The sequence below is a fragment of the Camelus ferus genome, chromosome 17, assembly GCF_009834535.1.
Source record: "Camelus ferus isolate YT-003-E chromosome 17, BCGSAC_Cfer_1.0, whole genome shotgun sequence".
Lineage (NCBI taxonomy): Eukaryota > Metazoa > Chordata > Mammalia > Artiodactyla > Camelidae > Camelus > Camelus ferus.
This window is the reverse complement of record NC_045712.1, coordinates 47,662,179-47,689,596: the sequence shown is the minus strand read 5'-3', so window position 1 is coordinate 47,689,596 and position 27,418 is coordinate 47,662,179. Positions and strand designations below refer to the sequence as shown.

Genomic DNA, 27,418 nt, shown 5'->3' with positions numbered 1-27,418 from the left:
TCACTGCCGCCTCCCTTTACCGTGGCAAATAAACGGTGAGAGGCGCACTGTACACCTGTAAAATTCAGGGCAGGGAAGTTACATGAGCTGCCTCTGCCTTTGTATGGCTTGAAAATTCTGAGACACGAAGGCTGCTTGACGTTAATGTCTTCCATGGAAGGTAGCTTTTCAGTTTTTCACATCTGGAAAACGTTTCTCTGTATGAATGATTCTGTCCCCAAATAACCATAAAGTTTTACTATGTGTATTTTAAACAAATGATGGAGGTGACTCTCTAGTTTCTCTTTTAAAGGTTATTATTGCAAGAAATGAGGTTAGATGAAATAAGCCAGAGTCTGCTTTTGTCCTTGGTAAATGGTGCTGGTTGAGGTAATAAAGACCTTATTCATCCATATAGCTAGAATATTTGGATGTAAAATCAGGGATTAATGACATTGTTATAACTTTTGAATCAAAGAGCTGTCTTTTCTGGACCTGTTAATTTCAGAAAACAGTGTTAAATTTTTTTTTTCCAGTTCAGTGTTAAAATGTTTTTTTTTCCCGCAAATATAGCCATGAGTTCATCATCACTGTTTTCATCATAAAAACAAAAGAAACATCCAACAAGGAAAACTGCTAAATCAGTCTTCCACTCCTTCACCCTTAAAAAAATAAAAAAAAAGCTGACTTTTTTTTTTTCCTATTTTTCCCATATGGAAAAAATGCACCTTGCTTTTTTGGTTGTCTGTTGCTTGAAATTCACACGAGGCTAAACTAGACATATTCCATGTTGACAGAAATCAGAGACACTTTTATCTTCTGGTCCCCTGCCATTTTGCTTCCACCCTGGGATGATTTCTTACTGTGTTTCTTGCCACATGAGGGTAGGAATGGAAAGACTGGCAAGTGCCAGGAAGCCCATTGGAGAAAAGACAGGTCAAGGTTTTTTGTCTGATCAGACCTGCAAAACACAGAACGTCCCACGGTTCCATGCTGCGATGCTTTGAGCCGACATGTTTGTTGTGGACTGTTTTATTAAGTTCCACTTAAGCATCAAGTGATGGGCCCAGTCTGTGGGATGGCGCTTGAGTGCGACAGTGTCAAACGTTGCTGGTGGCAGGCTTGGCAGGGGCGGCTGGATTCTTCCATTGCGAGAGCGTCACGCCTGTTGTGTTGAGGAGCAGCACGGAGCCCCTCCCGACTGAGCGTGATGTGATCTGCTTTTGCTTTCGATTCTCCAACCCTCGACACCCTTAGGTGGTAGTGTATATGAGGAGGTCAGAATCCAAGGCAGCCTTGCTTCACAATTCAAGAGGCAAGAGGATGGATGGAAGGTGAACATTCTACTGATCAGTGCTACTCTTCGTTTAAATATCAGAGGGAAAATTTTGAAGCCTGCTGATTATGTTAGTATTCACTGACCTCCGTCTGGAGAGAGCAAGCAGCTGCCACTTTAAAGGCGTGGCTTTAAAATGTCTGCAAGAATATTAGTAAGTCCCTCTAATTTGTGACCGCCACAGGTGTTCCATCAGAGAAAAATGGAATAATAAATAAATCTCTACAGAGTTGAAATTAGATCTTGTGGGAAACGAATAATATTCCTTTCTAACGTATTCAAAGCTGTGCAAATTTAATTTCATCTTCATTGTCATTGTCTGGAGTTGATGCTGTCACAGGGCTGTCAGGAGAAGTCTCTGTGGACTGGCAGGATTCCAGTAATGGCCCCCGTTCCGTCATTGGTCATGTGGATGGATCCAAGCCAGTCGTCTTGGATGGGGAGCACCCCTTGCCTTCATTTCTTCTATCTACCAGGAATTCTGTCTGTCAGGAATCATAATCAGGGAGTAACTAGCCTTGGAAGTATTGAAGGATGTGATGGTACCGTCACTTGCCATCGGAATGCCCCATCAGTGAAGAACCCGTTGCCCCAACTACTGGGAGGACTGGTGACAGACGACCGGGTTGGCAGGGATGTTCTCGGCTACAAAGGACTGCTGGGCCCTAGGTCATGCCTCTCTCGGGTGGACCACACCCAAGGACTGGTCTGTGTGGGGATATTAGCACCTAGCCATCTAGGCTCGAATAAGACCAACGGAGGGCTGCTCTAGCTCTGGTCTCCCACTAGGACCAGCCAAGGTCAGGTCTGCATCACGCATCTCCATGTCCCCTGCTGTCCGCTCCTGCTTCCTGAGGCTCCTTTTCAGAGGTGATGATCCCAAAGCTTCTCGTTAATACACGTGATGGTCTTAACTTACCTCCAGGTCGGCTGCCCAAGGCACCCAAGGCGCAGCCCACGGACAGCCGGACACACTGAGGACGCTTTACTGAATTGTGTGCTATTACAGTGCTGAGTGCCATTGTAGGACGGTAACCCTGTTTTAGGTCGGGTGGGTCTTGCTAGCAGTGCCAGCCACTTCACAGCCAACACTGAACGGATGGAAATGTCATGTGAATGCATTAAAGGAAGGTCCCAAGCCTGTATGTTTTTTTTTGAGTTATAGTCAGTTTACAATGTTGTGTCAATTTCCAGTGTAGAGCACAGTTTTTCCGTCATACATGCACATACATATATTCATTTTCACGTTCTTTTTCACTGTGAGCTACCACAAGATCTTGTATATATTTCCCTGTGCTATACAGTATAATCTTGTTTATTCCATATATACCTGTCAGTATCTACAAATTTCGATCTCCCAGTCTGTCTCTTCCCAACCCCTGCCCCCCTGGCAACCACAAGTTTGTATTCTACATCTATGAGTCTGTTTCTGTTTTGTATTTATGTTCATTTGTCATCATCTTTTTTTTTTTTTTTTTAGATTCCACATATGAGTGATCGCATATGGTATTTTTCTCTCTTTCTGGCTTACTTGACTTCGAATGACATTCTCCAGGGACATCCATGTTGCTGCAAATGGCGTTCTGTTGTCAGTTTTTATGGCTGAATAATATTCCATTGTATAAATATACCACCTCTTCTTTATCCAGTCATCTGTTGATGGACATCTAGGCTGTCTCCATGTCTTGGCTATTGTAAATAGTGCTGCTATGAACATTGGGGTGCAGGTGTCATTTTGAAGTAGGTTTCCTTCTGGATATAAGGGTCATATATATCCTTCTGGATATAAGCAGGATTCCTGGGTCATATGGTAAGTCTATTCCTAGTCTTTTGAGGAATCTCCATACTGTTTTCCACAACGGCTGAACCAAACCACATCCCCACCAGCAGTGTAGGAGGGTGCCCTTTCCTCCACAGCCTCTCCAGCATTTATTGTTTGTGGACTTTTGAATAATGGCCATTATGACTGGTGTGAGGTGATACCTCACTGTAGTTTTGATTTGCATTTGATAATTAGCGATACTGAGCATTTTTTCATGTGTCTGTTGGCCATTTGTATGTCTTCCTTGGGGAATTGCTTGTTTAGGTCTTCTGCCCATTTTTGAATTGGGTTGTTTGTTTTTTTTTCTTAAGTCATATGTTAAGCCTGTATCTTGATCCTCCATCCAGGAGCAAGCCTCAGCTCCTGGTGGGACTGGAGGAAATCAGAAGACTATGCTCTGTTTTGTGAGAAGGATATTGGTTTTAGTCTGCAGAAGTTTTTTACAGTTTTTGAGTTGTGTGCATGGCCCTATGAATGTTTGCCTTTTAAAAACTTCTACCCTTTTGATTTAAGATTTTAGAGAATTATTACCTTCATTATCAGCACCCACTGATGCCACCAATTCAATTATCTACAATGCAGGGCAGGGCTGGCCAGGATAAACTAAAACCATGAATTATCCACAATCATTTATGTTTTCCCCTAAGTACGTTTTCTTAACGTTTGAATACAGGTGCCTTATGTAATGTACATGTCAAAATAGAACTTTTAAATAATCTGCCTGTGGATAATTGAAAAAAAAAGGCTATATTTACATCTGATTCTTTCTCTAGGAAAGTTATAATCATATCTAGCAATACAGATGAAGCATTATCTTGCATAAAACTCATACTTGGGGTATTTTATCAGCCACAAAGAATCTGAAAGGCAGGAGAGGCATAATGGGGTCAACTGAGGTAAGGGATGGTTGAAGGGCACTTGAGGGGAAAAGGAGGCGGCTGTTTTTCAGACTGCATTCAGAATTTCCTTAGCAATTGCAGACAGAATGGAAGGAGATGATTCGTGTGGGAAATTGACTTTACTCATTCAGATTTGGTTGTTCTGTGCGATGCAGGAAAAATGAGGAGTGCAGGAGGATGCCCGTGTCCCAGGTCCCAGGAGAGTCCCTGGGACGCCCCCCATCAAGTGAGGGTCCTTGGCTTTGTGCAGAAAAGAATTCAAGAGCGAGCCACTGTTGAATAAAGGTAGATTTATTCAGAGAGAGGCACACTCCATAGACAGAGGGTGGGCCGTCTCAGAAGGCCAGAGAAAAGGCCATGAGGTGTGGGGTTGTTAGTTTTTAGGAGCTGTTATTTCATATGCTAGCAAGTGGGAGGATTATTCCAATTACTTTGGGGAAGGGGCGGGGATTCACTGGAATTGGGCCACTGCCCACTTTTTGACCTTTTATGGTCAGCCTGGGAGCTGGCATGGCAGCTGTGGGTGTGCCATTCACCATGTTAATGTAGTACAATGAGCGTATGATGAAGTTCAAGGTCGCCTGGGAGTCAACTCTCGCGCCATCTTGGGCCTCAAGGTCCACTTGGAGTTGACTTTTCCGCATTCTTGGCGCTAATTGCTACATCATTCTCTTAATGGCTGTGCCCTGCCCCCTTCCTTCCTGTCTCACATGTACAAACATTTTTTAACAAAGCAGCCCTTTAAGCCATTTTGATTTTAAAAGTTGACCTGTCTTCTTGGCATTTTCACTTCTTTGCCTTTTCAGACCGGTGAATAAAGAGGACCCAGGCCATATAAATGTCCGTGGACTTTGATTTTTTTTTTTTTCTTTGAAAGATTTTCATTAGGAAAGGTACCTTTAAATATTCTCTTTCCTCACTATGTTGGCAGCAAATATCTCCATGATCATAGGAGACAAACGTCACTGTATATATTCCTTGTTCCGCTACTATGCTCCTGCCTCCACACGTTTTCTCTTTGTTTCTCAGAAAATTTGTGAGGATGCTCCCGTTTGTTAAACGGGAAGCTGAAGCTCAGAAAGTTTGAATAAATCACCGAAGTTCACAGAGTGAGAAAGTCGCAGACGCAGTGTCCAGGGTCAGACAGCCCGACTCCACACCCAGCCTCTTCCCAAAATGCTGGACAGTTGTGGGTGACAGCCCTGTCCTCAAAAGGAACAGAATTTGCTTCAAGGGAAAACGCAATGTGTTGGCTTGAAGATGGAAAACCATAATCTATCTCCTTTATGTGAATTCTTTTTGTCCAGTTTAACTGTCAGACCATGCATGTCACCACTGGGTTTTTTGGGTTTTTTTGTTTTTTAGAATCTGACAGTGAGTTTAAGGAGTTACTGCTCTCTTCGGAGGGTTCTAAAAAAGGTCAGGCTGCCCTCCCCCAACCCTGGCATGTTTTGTATTACTTGGCACGAGTTACTGCTCTGCTTTGTGGGAATGCCTTCATTTCCCCAGTTCAGGATGAATGGTTGTTTATGTGAGCATTGTAATGTATGCCAGGGAACACTAGTTCATTCATCAAAAAATATCGGAGCACCTCCTGCATCTCAGGCTCTGTGTCAGGCATCGGAGGTAGAACAGTGGGGAAAACAGACATTGTGTCCACTTTCATGGTGTTTACGTGTGGGAAACCAGGCAAACAATACGCGTTCTAGACGCCAATTCATTATCGTTTCTCTGATGAAGTCACCCATGGGCTGTTCACATTCTTAACCTGAGGCCATTCTGAAATAAAAGGATAAATCTTCTCCTCTAAGGAAAATATTTCTCTCAGCTCTGCCTTGAAAACACTAAAATGTCATTTTTTAATGCAAAAAATGCATGAATATAAAGTAGCATGCTAACAGCAGAATCTGAGGCATGTCTGCCTATTAACATGACCTAAAACTTCTAATTCTTGAAAATAGCAGTGATTATTGCCTGTATTTTATGTAAATTTTTTAAGTATTCCTAGAGACACAAATGAGTATATTCTCATTGATATTCAGTCGTTTTTTTTTTTCCAAAAAATGTTGGACCTCAGTGTGTTTAACCCGATCGATACAGCTAAGACCCGCGAACTCCTAGGAGCCTTCAGCCGTAAGCCTTCCCGTAACTGTTTCCAAATACTGGGTCATCCTGCCCCACATAGTAGCTCGGACAGTGGCCAATTCTGCGAAGAACAAATTCTCAGTGTAATCTCGTCCAAAGCTCAGGGTCATCCTTCGTGTCTACTGGAGCTGGACTGGACGCATGACCCCCACCTCTACCACCTTGACATGTCATTTGGGCTCATGGTTGAATGCATCCCTTAGATGTTGTTGGAAATGATCTTCTCTACGTTTCTGAGCTCTCTGAGCTGTCCTGAGCATGTTGGGGAAGAGAATTTCGATGTCTTGGGTCTGTGGATTTGGCCCGAGTGTGAGTAGCTGGGTTGTACTTGTGGCCTCGAAGGAGCTTGGCAATCGATGAACACAAGCCATGGAATCTGGAGCTGAGAAAGACCTTGGAGACCACCCCATCCCCCCATTTCAAACAGATGTAGAAACACCAGAGCCAAGAGGGGTCAAGTGACTAACCCAGGGTCACAGAATGAACTCCTCGCAGCAACAGCCGGGCCAGAACCCAGTTCTCTTCCTCCAAAGATCACCATCTTCCCAGGGCTCTGTACACAGGCGCACATCTTCGGCAGCCCTCCCTTGGGCTTCATCTAATAAATAGGAGGAACCGTTGTCAAGTTTGGATGGGTTCACAATGAGGGTTCGCTATTGTCTTTTGTGATTGTGCAAATAATCTGGCTCAACTCTAGTGACTGAAGGAAAGAAAAAAAAGAAAACCAACCAAACAGCTACGTTATTTACAGTGTGCAAACAGTGGCGTCACTGTTAAAGGAGTGAAGAATTCATATAGCTTTGGGTGGCTTGTAAATAACAGAGTCCCTGTGTTCTCGGGGGATCTCACTGTCCCTCCTTTTTCCGCTTTCTGTGCTTAACCGTGGTCAGCGAACACTCCCCCCTCAGTCAAGGCTGCAGCTTAGAGGAGCAGAAAGTTGCCCTTTAATCTGTTTTTTATGGTGCAGTGTCCAAGAGAAAGGGTTGTCTTCTGCTTTTGCAGAAGGAGATTTAAGGTCATCTCTTTCTCCGTAAAGATGGGATTGGGGCCACAGTAAGACCTCCGACCTTCCTAGTGGCTGATTGCTGTTTCCAGATATCTATTCGATTATGTTGAGTATGGAGCGTTTATTAAATATTGTGATTTAAGGAAAACCCTTTGTGCTGCAGATTGCATGTTCCCTGAAAAATAAGACTGGGGAAATTATCGATTGGGTGGTATTGCTTCTCTTCCTCTTTCTTCCATGAGTGTTCACTTCCATGCCTTGGTGGAGTCTTGTCACCCCCTTCTGGCTTTGGAGCTCCTGCTTCTGACCCCATCTAAGGATAACGAAAACCCTTAAGAGTCTTTAGAATAAGCAGCTCCACACTGAAGAGAATAGTAAGGTAAAATGTGCTAGTCTCCCAGACCACCTGAAATTCTTAAGAGTCAGGAAGACTCTGATGTTAGTCACAGGCTCTCTCGTTCCTAGAGGTAATTCATTTGTTGTTTTTCTTTTTCTCCTGATTCTTTGAGGTTTCCACATACCTGGCTGGTCACATCCTGTATCCCCTCCTCTCTAACAAGAAAGACTGGCCGTTTCTATACCGTAAGAAATGCGAGAATATCTTCACGTGTGTGTGTACTTTTTTAGTTTCTGACTAGGAAGGTTCTCTCGCCCTTGTCTCTCCACGTCAAGTCCTCTTTAAACATCCTGGCCACAGCAGGAGTAAGAATGCCCACCACCTTAATGCTCATCCATTCACGGGATCTTTGCTTCCCCTAAGGATGTGCGCTGTCTTGAGAGCAGTGAAACCAGCCAGTGCTCCCAAAGTTTGCTAAACATCAACTCTTTCTTTCCACAAACATTGTTTGAGCACCTACTGTGTGCCAGGATGACTTTTCAGGAGCCGGGGTGTTGTACGTGGTCCATGAAGGAGCTGTTTAACTTAGTGCATCCATGTGTCCTACACAAATCTCAAACCAGCCCGATCACCCTCTGATGCTTTTTCATCCTTTGTTCTGCCTTATTATTCCTAGGAAGTGGGGGAAGGAAAAAAGATCCTGAAATACAACATTTGAATTTCAATGACTCTTAAGGACAGAAGGCATCAGTGGCCCCTAAATTCAGCAGATAAGTTAGCAAAGATTAAAAAGCTGGGTCACGCTATTATGGTAGGTGTGTAAGGAAAATGGAACTTTTATTTACTCTTGGCAGAGGTACAAATTGGTACAAATTTTGTGGAGTTCCGCAAGCATACTGTTTTATGAGGGCATAAGGAGCAAAAAGTCACATTCAGATGCTGGAGATTGCCGCCTTAGCCCACCTCTCATTGTCTGCCTCCGGGACCCTTATCACCCCCCAAAATGAGTGATTTCTCATCAGTCTGGCGGTTCCTCCTTTTCTCTGTCTGCCCCAGGACCCACGTCAGTCATGAAATGTGTGGTTCCCTGCCACTTGGCCCGTGTGCCCTCCTCTGTGCTCACACCTAGCTACCTGCTGACTCTCACAATCCTGGAAAACAGAAGTTAGGGAGTGGGGAACATGAGATGGAGAGAGGAGCAAAGTCCGCAAGGATGTTCTAACAAGCAGAGGCCACAGCGTTTCCCATCAGTGTCCGTGCCCCATCGTTTGGCGTGTGCCCGCAGGGTGTGGACTCCCCTGCACTGTGAGTTGTGCCTCTGCACAGACTAGCGTCCTTCTGCAGCTCTGGAAAGGGCAGAGCGGAGGAACCCCCGCACGGGATGGACATGGGACTGACAGCGGTGCCCCTGACGGCCCCCCAGGGTCGAGCGGTGAGCAGAGGGCCGGGGAGGTGTGCTCTGGTGCACAAGCAACACCACACATTTTCTACAACCCTGTTCTGCATCTTGCTCTTCAACTGGCTCTTAAAAAACTCAGCAGCGGGTCTTGGATACATTTCCAAGTCCACACATGCACACACACGTGCGTACCTTTGTTTTTAATGGCAGGATTCCTCACTGAATGTCAGAGCGGGCCAGCTAATCGCTTGAGCGAGAACAATGCAGGGTTTTGTCCTCACTTCACTGTGTGAACCCAGAGGTATGTTAAATGATCCTCCTTAAAAACCAGGAAGGGTTTAACCTCTAAAGCAGCGCATCTCAAACTCTTATGTACGCATGAATCACCTGTGGTTCTTGTTAAACTACAGAGCTGATTTCGCAGGTCTGGGGTGGGGCCTGGGGTGCTCTGTTTTTAACAAGTTCCCAAGTGTTGCAAGGTCCCAAGCTGTTCTCTGAGCTCAAGGTCCTACAACCACATGACTTGAAAGGAACTTGTACCTTGTAAAAATCTTCCTTATAAGAGTCTATCTGAGATGCCTGCACCCCAATGTTCATAGCAGCACTATTTACAGTAGCCAAGACATGGAAGCAACCTAAATGTCCATCGACAGAGGACTGGATAAAGAAGCTGTGGTATATTTATACAATGGAATACTACTCAGCCATAAAAAAGAATAAAATAGTGCCATTTGGAGCAACATGGGTGGACCTGGAGATCATCATTCTAAGTGAAGTAAGTCAGGAAGAGAAAAAGTACCATATGATATCACATATATGTGGAATCTAAAAAAAAAAAAGACAGAAATGAACTTATTTATAAAGCAGAAATAGACTCACAGACATAGAAAACAAACTTATGTCACCAGAGGGGAAGGGATGGGGTGGGAAGAGATAAAAATTGGGAGTTTGAGATTTGCACATACTACTATATATAAACTAGATAAACAAGTTTCTTCTGTAGAGCACAGGGAATTATATTCAATATCTTATAGTAACCTATAATGGAAAAGAATATGAAAAGGAATATATGTATGTATATGTATGACTGAAACAGGATGCTATACACCAGAAGTTGACATGACATTGTAAACTGACTATACTTCCATGATAAAAAGAATAAATAAATAAAAATTGAAACCTCCAAAATGACAGTCTGGACATTTTTCATAAATACAGCTGCATTGATCTAGGAGCCGGGAGGATCTAATTTCCAGCTACAGACATGCTTTGGACGTGGTTGTCATTCAAGTGCCTCGGTTCTGATGGAGAATTTATGATCCAGGGTGTGCCGTCCTCTGCTTGCGGCGAGTACCGGCTTCTTGTCTGCTCAGCTCCACAAGTGTGCCTGGCCAAGATGACCCATAAAATAGGACTGAGAATATTCTGGGGTTCCTGAGTGTTTACGTTTACACGTCCTCACTCCTCGTATCAGGTCACAAACCTGAATCTCTTATGAATGTATCAGACTTAAAGGATCCAAAAGAGAGTTTTAGGTTCCTCGCTTTAAAGTCTGTCCTCCATGTCTTCTGTGACAAGAAATAGTAACTGTGTGTGGGTGAAGCTGCAAAGCAAAACCCTGAGATAACCCTCGACTCCTTTCTCAAATCCCTTACCACCCAGCCGGCAGAAAGTATGCAGAATGTGCCTGAAAAACAGGTTTGTTTTTTAATCCGCTTTTCTGTACCACCACCTCCACTGTTATTGCCACCATCGCTCTCTGGACCCACGGCAGCAACTTCCCAGCCAACGGGAACCCTCTCCTTGTCCTCAGCTCCCTGTTCTCTTACAAACGCATTGATTTTTCTCAAAAAAAAATCAGATCATGTTTTTCCACACTTCCAACTCTTCAGTTCCTTCCGATGACGTGTTAAGAACATAATCCCAGTTCCCCACAAGTAGACCCGACATCTGGCCCCTCGCTACCGTCCCAGAGTTATCCGCTGCCACCATCCCGGGCTCACCGTGTCCCAGCCATACTGGTCTGTCACCTTGTGCACAGAAAACGCTTCCCCTGTGAAGGAATTAGACCTTTCTACCTGCTTGGGAAATGCTGAGAATTCTATAAATTTTGTGATGTTTTTTCTTTTTGGTTCATCTGAAACGCTTCCAATCCTTTATGTCCATTTTATCGTATTTCACTATAGTAGGTCTTCATCTGTCACTGTTTTAAAGGTTCATAAGGAGATAGTGATGGAAAGAAAAAAATAAAAGGAAGAACTGATTTCTGTCCTCGCTGCCCTCCCACCTGTCTTCTATTTCCTGGATGCCAAAACAGGCCATTTTCACAGAACAGCTACCAAGTTCAATGCCATTACCTGTAAATAGATACACTTTGATTTAGTGCGTTCTTTAATATAAGCTTCTGAAATTGATGCAGTTACCTGTTCCCTCAAGTGCTTAATCCTATTTCGTTTCTCATTTACTTACGAAGAAAATGTAGGCAGGCATCCGGTGAATGTGTACAGCAGCTTAAGCTGGGGACAGTGTAGATATTAACCTCTCTAAAGTGTTGTTTCATCCCCATAACCAGCCTCTGATAGCGGTTTCTTCCTTTTGGGTGGTGAGGAGACAGACACTCAAGGGGGTGGGCTCACTGGTCCAGAACTATGTAGTGTGTGTGTGTGTGTGTGTGCACGCGTGTGAGCATGACCGTGCGCGTGCATGTATATACACATAAACTTAGACATAGCTAACATGTAAGCGCTTCAGGATTTGAAACCAGATCCGCCTGGTGGTTTTCCATTATACTGGCATCTGTCTCATCTGTTTATTTAAGTCTTTGTGACTTTCCTAAGAGAAGTCATAAACGTGGGGCTTTTCGTTCTGTGATCATCTTTTAAATAGTTATGAACGCATATTTGAGGTCATCTGGTTGGCCACCTGACGTCACCGCTTGTGTCTGTCATCAGCCGGTGCCAAAGAGACCTACAGTCACTGTCTGGGGCTAACGAGGAGAAAAGGAGGCAGACGCAACAAGTAAATGATGCTTTTAAGCCAAATGAAAACTGTTAGCCTGGCAAGCTGTGCTCGGATGCCGGTTTCAGACCAATTCAAATAGAGAAGAGTGGCAGGAGGATCAGGTTGTGACACGGCGAACATGACTTAATAGCCCGTGAACTTCTCGAACGCCTGGCGCCGCTGCAGCCGGCGGTGCGTGCACGTTGCAAGGGGCAATTTCCATTTGGCAAGATGGCATTACCCGTGATATCACATGAATGTTTTAATTTAATGGTACTGTTTAGGCAATTTGCTTTTATGCAATTTCAAAGTGCATTTGGTTTATTCGTTGCATTTGAGCTATAAACAGAGCCATTTGTATCTCATTGGTTAAATGTTTGCACACATTTGAGTTCTCTTTAATAAAAATAACCAAATCAACACTGGGAGTCAATTAGGTATATTTATATAAAATATATAATGATATTATAGTGACAGATATATAATAGCATATTTACGCAACATGTATATATTTTTTCGACTTTGAAGCAGCTAATACCAGAATATCTCGACTTTGACATGACAGAAACGTCACAGGTCATTCTGTGCTGTGGAGGGCTTTCCTGTATGTTACGGGATACCTCACTGCAGTTGTGGCAGATAAAAATGTTTACAGATATTGCCAGGTGTCCCGGGGGGCAAAATTGCCTCGTTTCAAAATCCCTGACTGGTGCATCCATCAGATATAGCAACTACCGCCTTGTCCCCTGTTGCGTCTGAGGTTACAGGCTGTCAAAGCGTCGGCTTGGCGTCTGGGAACGAGGGAGTGGTCCTCACGAGGCGTATGTGGGCTGTGCCGTATAGGAGATCTGCCAGGGTCATGGCAAGATGGTGATGCTGGAAAAGAATGACGTCTGTGTTCCAAGAACATTTACCTGGCTCTTCTTTTATCTTCTACTGTGTCCAGAACCTTGAGATCACTTTGAACTCCATCTTCATTCTCTCTGTTCAATCACCGAGGCAGAAATTTTACTAAATCCTTTTGTGGAGACCAGGAGCTCAGAGTAGACTTGTGAACCAAACAACAGACGCTGTCCAGGGTGGTGGTGATGAGAATCGCATTGCACTGGGGGAAACAGATCCTGAATCACACAATTTTTGTTCTTTCCATCTTGAGAGAGTGCGGTTTGAGTGCAGGGCGAAGACTATTTACTGTCTCATGTTTCTTTTACAAGATGAAGGACTTACGATGAATATTTATATTTTTTTGGATTTTAGCTATCCAGACTAGTTTATTTTATTTTTTGCAATTGTCTAGCTTTTATTTTCAAATAATTTCAAAGTTACCAGAAAACTTGCAAAAATAGCATAATGCCTCTCACCTAGATTTTCCATATCAAACATTTCCCACATCTGCTTTATCATTTTCTCTATAATATATACATGATAATAATACTATTATTCTAAAATATTTGAGACTAAGTTACAGATTCGATGCCCCATTATCCAGAAATACTACAGTTGTATTTCCCAATGACAAGAACATTCATGTATGGTCAAATGATCAAAATCAGAAAATTAGATTGATACAGTAAGAATGTCTAATCTACAGACGTTGGTCAAATCCCACTAAAGTCCTTTATAATCAGCAGTATTTGATCAGGGCAGGAGCCAGGATTCACTCCAGCATCAGGCCTTACATTTACTTGCCCTGTCTCTGTAGTGCCCTGTAATCTACAGCGTTTCCTCCGTCCTTCTTCATCTTGACATTTTTAAAGATTACAGGTCAATTATTGTATGTTGCACGTCCCTCCACTGAGGTCTGTCTGATGCTTTCCAGTGAGCGGGTTCAGGTTGACACTGTTGGAAGGGATGTCACAGAGCCGTCCTGTCCACCTAGGGCATCCCACCGCGGGGCACATGGTGTCTACCCACTCCAGGCCGGTGATGCGACTCTGATCACCAGAGATGTTATCTGCAAGATGTCTCCCTGGAAAAGTTACTAGTTTCCTCTTGTAATGGGTAACCTTTGGGGGGGATATTCTTGGTGATTATGTACATTTCTCATCAAATTTTCACTCTTTTTTTTTAATTGAAGCATAGTTGATTTACAATGTTAGTTTCTGGTGTGTAGAGTGATTCAGTCATACACACATATGTATATATACACATTTTTTTAATTATAGGTTATTCCAAGATATTGAATATAGTTCCCTGTGCTCTACCATAGGACCTTGTTTCTCTCTTTCATATGCAGTAGTTTGTACCTGCTAATCCCAAGATCTTACTTTATCCCTTCCCCCTTTCCTCTTTGAAGCGTGTTTTCTGTCTGTGTGCACTCACTTGTCTTCACATACACCGATCATTCTTGCTTCAATCAGGTATTACCATCATTGATCCCGAGTGGTGATTCTGTAATCCCGACATCCCGTCCACATTTATTAGATTGCACTCTACTTTAAGGATCCTCAGTTAGGTAGTTAGCCACCTACCTAAGGAGAGTCTCATAGATTTTTACTGTATTTTACCAGTTAAACCCATCCCTAACTTGTTGCATTCTGATGCTGGCATGTTTTGCACAGAGCTCTAATGAGGTCAGGATACGTGATGGCTATGAACTTGGCTCTCTCTTCTCTCCCTGCCCAGGTACCATCTGAGCTAACTTTGCAGTCCTGGGCAGGTGTGAGGGTCATCCAGCAGAAGCGGCCGCCGACTTAGACAGTGGGTACCAGTTCTGCCCAGCGATTCTCTGAGGTGCAGCTGCAGGGAGCACACACCACTCTCTCCTTGGGAGCCGGGAGCAGTTTATTGTTCTTAACTGTGCTGATAATGCCAATGACTCTAAAGCCGAAAAAAAAAAAAATAAAGACTCTTAATGAGTTTCAGTATTTTAATGTACCGCAGGTTCCCAATTGTATGAATTTAAGAAGCTTAGCAATTTGGTATCTTCAGAATAATAGCATTTATTTTATACTCTAAATACTCCCGGGGAAGTCTGAATAACACTGCAGCTCCTTTGGTGTAATAGCTTTGGTGGGCTAATTGACTTGAACAGTGGAATTGCTCCTTACAGGAAAAAAAAAAAAAAAAAAAAAAAGCAGCCATACAGTTTTGATTAATGAGCCTCGTAATAAATCATTAATCTTTTAGCTTATAAATGATGGGAGCCGTGTTCTCTTTCTCCCCCTGTGCTAAATTTCTAGATTCTCTTGCTGATCCAGTGGCCACATTTGGAGGATCAGATCATCAGTTTAATATGCCCACCTCTACAGTATTTAATATAATGTCTAGCAAGTTTGCACCTATGAGGAACCCAAGGGAACCGATTTTAAATAGCAGTAATTCTTCTTTTATGAACTTGACTTACATTTAGTTAGTAACGGTCCTTCTGCTATGTCCCAAATTTCACTATTTCTATAATTACTCGTAACTACAGAAAAAAAAATAATGAGATGCTGAACCTCTCCTAAATATGTGGCATGCTCCTAAATTTTTAGTATGTTGTGTCATTGAATTCTCGTAATAGCCCTCTGAGGTTAGTGCTGTAATTTCTACTTTACTGTTCAGGAAATTTGCTGAGAAATGTTAACTAGTTAATGTCATAGAACTGGTTAATATCAGAGCCAGTAAGTCACTATCTGTTTACAGATTATTCCTACCCAAAGTTTTCCGGAGGTTGACAAATTAAAAAAAAAATTTGGTTGAAAATGAAGATATATTTGAGTTGAGCCCACACTGAAATTTTTGGTTATCTCAGAGCTTAATCCATCCTAGGGGACTGTATATTTCAAGAATTAATTTTCATGTTCATCATGGAGCCGGGATACCATTTAGAAATAATTTAGACTGTCTAATCACCATTTTGAGGAAAATAGAATTTCAAGTTACAGACGATCAGAGTATAGGACACCCCAGTCTACATTCTGGGCTGTAGTAATGTGTTCGCTAATGAGAAATAGCTTTTATGATGGAAATTTAGCTGTAAACTATCCACTGGGCTGAATTCTGGATGACAGGCGAGAATCAGGACCCGTCACATCTCAGTTCTCAGGATTCAGCTCAGTGGCTGGTATATACTAGAAAATTTAAATTAAAATTTTTCAAATTTTGTTTTTGTTTGACCACTTTATTTGTGGGGAGAGAGGTAATTAGGTTTATTTGTTTTTATTACTAGTTTTAATGGAAGTACTGGGGATTGAACCCAGGACCTCAGACATGCTAAACACGTGCTCTATAGAAGATGAAATGTTTGAGTGCATGAATGAACGGTTGTGGTGTGAAAAATAGAGGAGGATTCATTTAGTGACGTGCTTTGAGTTAAGAGACGTAGATCCACATGTGGCTTTGACTGGGGTCGGTGTGATGACCTCCAGGGCCTCGGGTCCTCCAGGCGTGCTTTCTGGAGCCACAGACCCCTGCAGACAGAACTGAGAGGAACAGAAATGCATGCGTGCTTTTCCCATTGCTCTCCCAACTCGACATTAACTGTTGAGCCACACTGAGAATAAGACTCAGCTCTTTCCCACAGAAGAGTTTTGAGAAAATGACAATTTCTGTGCCAAATAAATGCTGGTGGTGGTGACGGAAGCTAGACTTTTCAAAGGTAGAGTGGTTTATCTCATGTGAACACCTCCAACTCTCTGGGAACCTCTCGTTTGCTGTTTCTCTGCCAAGGTCCCAATGTTTTGTTTTGTTTTGAAGGTTTAAAAAATCACAACCTTTGTTTAGAAAGGCTAAATGGATGGCATGCTAATTTGAACACTGTTTTAAGAAATGGCTTGATAATTATATTTTTTGGTGTCCTCTAAAAGTTGGATGCCATTCCTAATGTTAGTACAAGAGACGTGAAGCGAGATGGTGGCATCGCTGTCTTCCTTCCGTATTCCCTGCACTGATACATCAGCTCTTACTGTAATACACACACACACACTCTCTCTTTCTCCGAGTTGATGTTAAGGATCATGGGCCACCAAATGTTTTGCAGCCTCTTCAGGCTCTTTCTGGAAAGACTAGGATTATGTAAACCTGGGACACGCCATCCTTCACTTAGACAGAATGATTTAAATTTGCAGTTGAATTTGTTTTCTAGAACAATGTGCCGGTGTACAGCCGACCGCTTCCTCTTTGTCTGGACCACGTGACAAGTGGACGGCTCTCCAAAGCCAGCTTCCTGTGAAACTGACCTCAGATGGCTTAGGAATAACAGTAGATTTCAGCAAAACAGCAAATGCCATGGCGACATTTCATCTACAAATCTGTCACTTTTCACTCTCGATGTATTAAACATGTATTTTTAAAATGCATCCTCATGTAATAGAGGTTAGGAGGAAACTAGCCAGGTTTGTTTTTCTTAGTTAACTTGGGACATTTTTATTGGACCAGCCTTGAAAGCAAAACTTAACTTTGGGTCTTTTGCTGACTCATTCCCTCAGTATGATTAAGGGGTTTCCGTCCTTCGTCAGCAAGGTCAAGTGTGCCTCCAAAGTAGGTTTACGCACTGAGCACCTATAGGAATCCATCCACCGGTGGCTCCTTCACTTCGATCTCTGAGAAGAAGTTGTGAACCAGCCATTGAACACCCTGCTGTGTTGAAATCTCAGCTCTCTGATTCAGATTGATCAGGATTTGAATTCTCGTTGGATTTAACAGCTGTGTGACCTTGGACAGTTGCATTTCTTCTTAGAGCCTCCGCTTTCTCACCTGTAAAATGAAAACATTAGCCGTCTCTATCTCAAGGGTTGTCTTAGGGAGTAGAACCATAAGGAATTTAAATAATTTCAAAGCATCTTGCTTGGCACATAGTAGGCTTAAAATAAATATCAGATACTATTGGATCATAACGTGGTATAGTATGAATCCAACAAGTAATTTATATAACTTGATAATAATATTAATCCTTTGTAGTGATGACTATTTTAGTGTATGTCTTGGGCAATATTTGGGATATACTTACACTAAAAAAGCTCTGTGTTGTTTCATACAGAAATTAAAATTTAACAGAGTGTCCGGTATTTTATCATGTTGTGGGACGTAGTATTTGCCACCTGAGTTCTGTGGCTCAGTTCCAAGAGTCACCATTTATGCTGTGATCTGGGGTGTCGCTTACATAGAGCGCAGCGAGAATGCTTGCCCTCGAGTGGCACTCTTTGACCCTAGTATCTTTACACCATCAGCGACACGTGTGTGTGCCCAGCACGCATGTGAGCCTCAACAAGACTAAGCGGTCATGTTCTGCGCAGAAGATACAGCGATGGTTTGCATCTGATCTATATCGGTATACATGGTGATTATTCCAGAAGAAATGAACAGGGTCTCGCCGCCAAAGTCTGGCCACGTCCATGCTGTTTCCATAATCCCGGTTGCTTGAAGGAGGGTCATGGTCATGATCACAAATCAGGTGACAACTTGCTGTCCCAGAGCTCACAGCAGGGAGAGCCCTTTCAGAGAGGTGGGTGGCACAGAGGAAACAAGGACGTGATTTGTTTACAACGTTGAGACCTTCTCTGTAGTTTCGTCGCCTGCCCTCCCTCTTGACTGCCAGGACCCTGAGTTCAAAACCGCGCGTCTCTGATGTAGTAACACCTGACCATAAAGCCACAGAGAGATCTCAGAGTTGTATAAGGGTAATGAAGCGTTTTCTCACAGCAGTGACCATCACATCAGGTGACACTGAGCTGAGTTCAGGAGGTGCGTGTGGAGGGAGCGGTCACAGGGAGCCAAGCTGGCCGCCTGTCCCAGGACCACCGGTCACTCAGAGTCAGTCCCGGAGGTGCGGGAGGCCCACCTCGCCACTCGCGGGGCCCCTCAACCCCAAGGAGCTTGACTGATCTGGAAAGCAAAGGCAGCCCTGCCTGAAAGAATAGCACGCCCAGGGCGGCAGGTCAGGGGGTCCTGAGCTCCAGACCCGGTTTCCCAGGCCTCCGCTGAGTTCGTCATCGGAGTTAACCCCACGATTGGACTCGGGGACGGGCGTTCCAGCTGCCAATGCTGTGCTTACATGACGTCTGGAATAACGGAATCCTGCTTTTAAAACGTGTGCTCCTTGGGGAAGCTGTCCTTATTGGTTCTTATTTTAGGGACGTTCCTATTGGTTCTTATTTTACGGACATTGTCCTTATTGGTTCTTATTTTAGGGACATTGTCCTTATTGGTTCTTATTTTACGGACATTGTCCTTATTGGTTCTTATTTTAGGGACGTTCTTATTGGTTCTTATTTTAGGGGCATTGTTCTTACTGGTTCTTATTTTAGGGGAACTGTATTTATTGGTTCTTGGTTTTTCCTTTTTAAAAATTTTTTCTTTCTTATGTATTTATTTTACAATATCATATTTTTTAAACTAAAGAATAGTTGATGTACAATATAGTAATTCGCAATTTCTAAAGGTTGTACTCTATTTATAGTTACCATAAAATATTGGCTATATTCTCCATGTTGTTCAATTATTGGTTCTTATTTTAAGGAAGCTGTTCTTATTGGTTCTTTTTTTTTGTTCTTTTTTAAAAAAAAATTTAGAATTTATTTATATATTTATTTTACAATATCGTATTTTTAAATTGAAGTATAGTTGATATCTGATATGTTACATATACAGTGTAGTAATTCACAGTTTTTAAAGGTTATACTCTGTTTAGTTATCATAAAATGTTGGCTATATTCCCCATGTTGTACAATTATTGATTCTTATTTTAGGGAAACTGGTCTTATTGGTTCTTATTTTCGGGACATTGTTCCAATGGGTGCTTTGGGAGGGAGCACTGGTGGATGCTTACTCTGGTGCCGTCACTGTGCACAGGAGGGGAAGAGAAATGACCCATTCTTGTGGCAGAGGGAGAAGGCAGTGGAAACCACGGGGCATTCTCCTTCACTGTTTAGCAAATAGGACAGAGGACACATTTCTTGGGCACCACTGAGGGATGGAAGCCCACTTCTTGGCAGTCCTTCTTTACTTTCCCTTTAATGGTCTTTAATGCATCACCACAAATGGAGGCTTCCAGAGCCCCTTTCTTAGGGGAAGGCCGAGGCTCTCTTTCCCTGGTTGGAGGCTGTGGCTTTGGGACTGGAGAACACAGTGGACCTACTGTGATGGTCAGAGCTGAGCATGCGCCCTTCTATTTTCATAGCAAGCCAGATTTGACAAAATGAACCTGTTGTGTTAGTTGGGATTCTCCAGAGAAACAACCAGGGATGGTTGTGTGTGTATGTGAAAGGAGATTTATTCCATGGAATCTGCTTACCTGATTATGGATGCTAGCAAGTTGCAAGCTCTGCAATCAGCTGGCAGGAGACCAGGAGAACGAATGTTTCCATTTGAATCCAAAGGCAAGGAAAAAAAACAAACAATGCCCCAGCTTGAAAGCCGTGAGGCAGGAGGAATTCTCTCTCTCTCTCTTTTTTAAACATATTAATTCACTTATTTTATATTATCTTTTTGGGGGGGTGGGAGGGAGATAATTAGGTTTACTTTCATTTACCTTTTTAATGGAGGTGCTGGGGATGAACCCAGAACCTTGTGCATGCTAAAAGCACGTGCTCTGCCACTGAGCTCTACCCTCCCCGCTCCCAGGAGGAATTCTCTCTTGAGGGAGGATCAGCCTTTTTCAGAGCTTCAACTGATTGGGTGAGGCCCACCCACATTAGAGAGGACACTTCGTTTTACTCAGTCAGCAAATGCATTTAAATGTTAAATCCATCTAGAAAACACCCTCCCAGGGTGGAGGTCAGGTGGATCCAGAAGTGACGCTTGACTGACTCTCTGGGCATTCTGTGTCCCTGTCAAGTTGGCAAATGTGAATTCATCATCGCCCACATGGATGGCACTGAAGCAGGTACGGCCAGAAAGCATGTTTCCTCCTCCAGGTCTTGCCAGCAGGTGCTGTGACTCCTGTAACCATGCACCCAACATGAGGACAACAGTACTAGACGGGTAAGAACATCTTTGTACAGAGTTACTGCAAACTACTTCCGAAACCGCTGATGCCTTCAGAGCAGCTTGTTAATACAGGCGGCTCTGACTCCCTGCCTCTGCTTCCAGGGAGAGGGAAGACCTTGAGTTTTTATTACTGTTAATTTTTAAACGGCTACTGCGTTTAGAACAGACGGTTCCGTTAAAAAAAAACCAGTCGCTCCTGTGCCTCCCCATTGATTTTTCTTTCTACCGGTGCGATCCGTGGAGCAGCAGCGTTTACAGGCAATCTCCAGAGTTGGTGTACTTGAGCAGAAAGAGTCCCAGAGCCAGAGTCAAAAAGCATCCCTTACGATGTCGTGTATTCACTTCCGCGCCGTGTGACCTTGGTTTCCCTCTTAAGATACCCGAACCAATTCTCTCATTTACAGAGTGAACAGAGGAAGTCTTGCCCTATCTCCTGCTTGGGGTGATTATAAAGGGCCACACAAAGTAAAATAAATGGCCCTGAAACACCTTAAATACTATAAAACTCTGCTCTATGTAAGGTAATAGTATTATTTTCTTCAGTCTATATGAACAGCCCCTTCAGTGTGTTTTTAAAATATCATAGCCACATGTTTGCTTCAGAGTTGTTTCAAGTGTCTACAGGATATTTTGTCACCACTGCTTGGGGACAGTTCATCTTGAGATGGCTTTGTCCACCTAACAGTTAAAAAAAAAAATGACTATAAATTGATTACATACAATTTGTGATTAAAAAAATAGACTTGATAATATATAAAGTAGGCCAAAGCTAATAACCTAGAAAGACCCCAGGGTGTTAAATTATCAGAGAAAACAATAGGAATATTGTCCCTAAGACAGTATTAAAATTTGGTCCATGAAATAGTACTTGTTTGCAGTGAAATTAGTCCAGGCACAAAGAGTAAGCATTTCAGACCTTTTATAACAGGGTCGTATTAACATGGCATTTAATCCAACTGTAATTTTGGTCTATGGAATATAATTTTAAAAATTGCAACTTGAATTCTGTATATATTTCATTTTGTTCCATTAACTTTGACATATGTAAGTATTTTATAAATATTGGTTTGTGACAGATTGGAAAGAAATGGTCCCCACCATAGGTGGCTTGAGAAGCACTCCTCTGAAATCGCTAATGCCAGATAACTACTTCCTGAAGATTTACATATAATTTCATCAGCCTGAGAATGTTATCAGGTCGAGTTTTGCAATCTCCTCCTACTGCCTTTTTCAGAATCACATGTATATAATTGTCATAATGTGTACCCAAGAAACACAGCCCGGTCGGGGAGGGTGTAGCTCAGTGATAGAGCATGTGCCTAGCATGCACGAGGTCCTGGGTTCAATCCCCAGTCCATCCTCTAAAAATAAATGAATAAATAAACCTAATTACCTTCCACCCCAGCCAAAAAAAAACAAAAAACCCACAGCCCCAGACACAACCTTTGATCTAAGTACGGGCAACAATTCTGTCCTCCATTTCTAGTCATTTGCTAGTCATCCTTGAAACGTTCTGAAGTTCTGAAGTTGTCTTAAACTGTTTTAAAAAAAAAAAAAAAAAAGGTAAAAGAGCACCAATAAATCTACCACTAAAAATCTGAAAAAAAAATTGAGATAGTTTCAGGAAAAAAAATGTTTACATATTCTTAGATAAAATAAGAAGGTCACTGCACCCATTAGCAATGGAGAGGAGACTTTCCTAAGTTTTTAATAATCTTGTGACACAACTGAATAGTAAGTCCGGAAATCCCTCTGTGAATGAAAAGATACAGAAACTGACGAAAACGGAGGCGCTCCTTGTGGTGGCCCAGTCAATTAAATGTAATGGATGTGTGAATTGTAGTCATGTATTTTTACAGACGGCTCTGTACTGCAGAGTATGCATTCAGTGCATGATGTGTGAAATGCCGACGAAGGCTAGGAAATCTTTATTTATTATTTTTTTTTGTAAACTTAACTCTGTAAAGCTAACTGATGAATAAGCAAAAGTGAATGAAACAAGGTATTCAGAGGCATTTATTCTTTTTTTTTTTTTAAATAGACTTTATTCCTTTAGAGCAGTTGAAGGTTCACAGCAGAATTGAGCAGGAAATACAGAGAGTTCGCACGTAGGGCCCCCCCCCCCACATACTCCCCTCCCCTCAGCATCCCTCATCAGTGAGGCATATTTGGTACAATCGACGAACCAACATGGGCACATTATTATCAACCAAAGTCCATAGTTTACATTCGGGTTCACTCTTGACAGAGGCATTTATTCTTGTCTATACTAATATTCCTTTGCACAACACCTTCTATCTGCTGTTCATTGGAGTTGAAGAGGAAAGGCAGGGTTAAGAATTGGGAAGAACATTGGACCAGCTATGAAAGAATGTGGGTTCCTTTGCTAGCCTGTTACTAATTAGCTGGGTGGCCTTGAGTCAGTAACGAGCACTACTCTACTTTCTGTTTGTTTTGGGGTTTTTTTTCCCCATCGGTTAAATGATCAGATTGGACAGGATTCCCCTTTAGGTCCATTCTGGACTTAAATGATCATGAAAATTTAAGTTAAAAAGATTCTGAAAAGATTCTTTAAGATTGCAAGTTATCACATGAGTTACTTTTCTGCATATTTAAAAGGTGAGTTCACTGAGGTTCTCAGTGCCAAAGAACCTTCTGAAAGAGACCATCTATTTACATAAACTTGACACATAAGTGAAATGGAAAATAAAAATATAAATGTATTTATTAAAGTTCATGCTAGCCAGAAATTAAATTCAATTGTCAAGTCAACAGATATGTTCAGGACTAATATTGTATTTCCAAGGACAGAATTACATAATGAATAACACTGCCTGATGCTATGTTCTTTCTGTGAATACAGATTAAGGAATGACACTCTCCAATTCTGTGGTGTCTCTGTGAACAGAGATTACGGAGTTGGTGTTGCTGTTTGAATTTGATTTCAGGAGACAGCTTACCGGGCAATCTGTAAAGTACTACGCTCTGTGTGTTAATTGCACAGCATCCTGAGAAGCGGCAATGTAGGAATTTGGAAATGGACTTGAATTGGGCTAAACTGTTACACTGCTCCTTTAGAAAATGAAACGATCGGTACAGTAGGCTGGGAGAGTGGGATTGGTTACGTATGGTTTTTTGGCCTCATCAAGGACACAGGGGTACAGGATTTGGGGCAAATTCCAACCAATGCAGTTCACTGCCATGTGGTGCAGCCCACTCTCGGGTTAAGGCAAGAACTCTCAAGCCTCAGAATGTGTATCTTTGACAGAATGTGAGTTGATCTAGGTGTGTAAGATCCAGAACTCACATCATGAGAAAGTTGTTCATTTCTTAACTCTCTCTCAATTCTGATTTATCCCAGGAAAAAGTATCTGTCTGGTCCCAGTGTGCTTAATACTTCTCTTAACTAGGAATCCCATTTGTAACTAAGAGAGAGTCGACCACGAGGGTCAAAGTCTTCTGCCCCCAAACGGTATCTAATATAATTTAATAACATTAATTTATTACCAATTTTTATCCTGACCTGTTAATGCCAGGTGATACTGGCTTTTTAGCTAAGGTAGCAACATAACGTTATCTTTTTAAAGTGGAGTTACTTAATCCCAAAGGTATTTTGATTTAAAGAAAACTTTCATAGTACGTGGCTGGCACATTTTCTAAGATGATATGCAAATGATTGAAACTTGGGAAACCTTGGGGTAGCAGAAATTACACTGAGCTGGAAGATGGGAAACTTGAGTAAATCTTATCTGAACCTTGTCGCTAATTATCGGATTGTCCTCGGGTCAGATGATGAATTTTTTATGCCTCCATGTCCTCATTATCCAGTAAGTATGATGATATTTGCCTAGTTACCTTTGGAGTAATGATGTGAAGATTAAAATTAAATCATGGGTAGTAAAATAATGTAAAGTTGAAAGTTGTATGTACTTAGTGTTTCAGATACATAATAACAAACCTACTCTTTCTTTTCTCATCACGCCTTCAAGGGGAGGGGGACATGGTCATGGCCACTTAGGAAAAATATTATCTCTCTTTTCTCTCTAAGGTCATGACATTAACTAGTGGTGTGTGTGTGTGAGAGAGAGAGAGACACTGACTACAGTTGTACAGTTTCTACATTTACACTCTTCCAATTTTTTTTATTTTTAAATTGAAGTACAGTCAATTACAATGTGTCAATTTCTGTGCATAGCACAGTGTCCCAGTCATGCATGTACATACGTATATTCGTTTTCTTAGACATTACATTTACACTGTTCCTAAATACTAAAGCTGTGTTGTCTTTTCCTGATCGATTACGTTTATTGTGCCATTTTTTTTCATGGTGATTAAAAAAAAGTTTGAATACTAAACTACATCTAGAAAACAACCTAATGATAGTTATTGTTCGTCTCAAAGCTTAGTAAAACTATGATGACCTGTCGGAATATTTAGAGCTGTTAAAAATAACGGAGTTTAGATGCATGCCAAAATTGCTTCTTGACTTGTAATAATATTTGGAATCTTGCTTATTGTGTGTTTTTCACTGTGCTGAAGACCTCAAATTTTCTGCGGAATCTGATACCATCTTTTCACAAAGAGATTTTACTGTTATATAATGTTTCCTAGAGACTTCAGAACTGCTTTTTCCAATTTAATCACATATCTTCTTGAAGTTGAAGTTAAATTTATTGATTGGGTTAAGATATAATAATTCATTTAAATATCTGATCTATTTTGATATTAATGATGAATCACGTTAGGATTTTGGCTCTGCTGTATTTTGAGACATACATACAATGAAGTTCCGACTTATTAATTCATGGTGTGGAACGGAAAACATTCATGCACGTAGACATAATGCTAGCGGTTGTTTGATTTCTCATTCTATTTAGCAAAGCTTATTTTAAGCACTACTGCTGCTCGATCAGAAAATGATAAGCATTCTGATCTCATTCAGATATAAATATTCAGTTGGGGTCTGTGGCAGCCAGTTCTCAAATATGACAGTCATCAGAACCACCTGGGGGCTTGCCAAAACACAGATCACTTGCCCCCCACCCGCAAGCCTCTGATTCCCAGGGTGGGTCCTGTGAGTTTGCACTCCTACCAACTCCCCCACTGATGCTGCGGCTGGTGGTAAACGCTGTCCTAGGACCACCTTTCTTTTTTCCCCATTGGGCTAAGGGCAGGCAGTGGAGCAGGACTGTGAAGCCCACAGACTTTCAGTGCAACCCCCAGATTTCAACCTTGGCTTTGACACTTACGAGCTAGGTAACCTAGACACGTTAGGGGTCAATTTTGTCATCTGTAAAAAAGTAGCAATTATATTTCCTGAGAATATTGAAGAAAATAATGTATATTAAATGCTTAAAACAATGCCTCTCACGTTATGAGCACTGACTCAATGCAACGTTAGTTACTAATGGTGATGGTAGTTAGAGCAGTAATAAACTAGTTAGTGCTAATAGACCAGTTAGTGGTAATAGAATATCCATTATTTGCCTCAGTTCAATTGCAATAAAAGTTTATTAGTCTTTTCTAAGGAAGGCTGGACACAACATTTGGTTTTCATCAATGACATTTCTAGGGGAAACATGTTGGCAAGAAGGAATGCAGTGAAAAGAAATGATGCCCTTAGTGAAAGAACTTTCAGGAGCACGTTGAAGATTGGAATTGAGATCGCAGGTTAAGCAGAGTGTATCCATTTGTGCAAAGTTTCTCAATATTCAAAGCAATGCTTTTTTTTTTCCCCCTCTTAGCAACAAGAGCAAGACCCAACCAACCTATACATCTCCAATCTCCCCATTTCTATGGACGAGCAGGAGCTTGAGAATATGCTGAAACCCTTCGGACACGTCATTTCCACAAGAATACTGAGAGACGCCAATGGAGTCAGCAGAGGCGTTGGCTTCGCCAGGTGAGACACCTGCTCTGTGTATTACCTGTTTCCTTTCCATTCCATCCCTTTCTAGCCCTAGATTATAGAAAATTCAAGGAAAAAGTAGCTTATCAAACCAACTCTCTGCATCTTGCCTTCGAGTCGAAGTATTCCAACGTAATTGTATGTTTTTCTTGCTAAAATATTGACATAGAAAGTTCTGTATGTGTCTCAAGTCATAATAATATGCATAGCCAGTTCCCAGTCCTCTCTATGCCTGTAAATCAACAAAATGAGATGCTGCTGACTCCTCCCAGGGGTCATAAATGGCCTGTACCCACAGCCAAAGAGCCCATGTCGTGAACAAAGCATCCAAATGTTTTTGCATTAATTTCCCAAGATCAAGATGGTACAATTTCTCAGTCTGGCGAAGGGAGAAGAAAGGAAAGATTTAGAGGAAGAGGAATTGTTGGGAAGCCCCAAGGAACTCAGAACTAAAAAGCGGAGGTGAAGAGGGCATTTGCGTTTAAGAGGCCCTGGCTGGATGCTTTTGATGTTTTAAACAGACCAGAAAAAGAGCAAATGGTACTTTTTTTTCATCATCGGGAAAAGAAAGAGAAGTTTTCATTTTAACTTGAAGAGAATGTTTACCAAAGAGGATCTCAGCCAGGGATGGAGTTAACAGTGGTTGCTCCTGCTGTGCTTTCAAGAAAAAACAAAGT

At 42.0% G+C, this 27,418-nt stretch overlaps 1 protein-coding gene across 14 annotated transcripts in view; it reads left to right on the top strand.

The window, feature by feature from the left end:
- The window catches only part of RBMS3 (RNA binding motif single stranded interacting protein 3), a 629,715-nt gene that overhangs the window by 364,261 nt on the left and 238,036 nt on the right, over positions 1-27,418 (top strand). For all 14 annotated transcript variants that reach the window (XM_032459382.1, XM_032459381.1, XM_032459376.1 and 11 more), the window contains one exon: positions 26,578-26,735. In XM_032459382.1, coding sequence (XP_032315273.1) covers positions 26,578-26,735 — 158 coding nt within the window. The remainder of the gene's footprint in view (positions 1-26,577; positions 26,736-27,418) is intronic.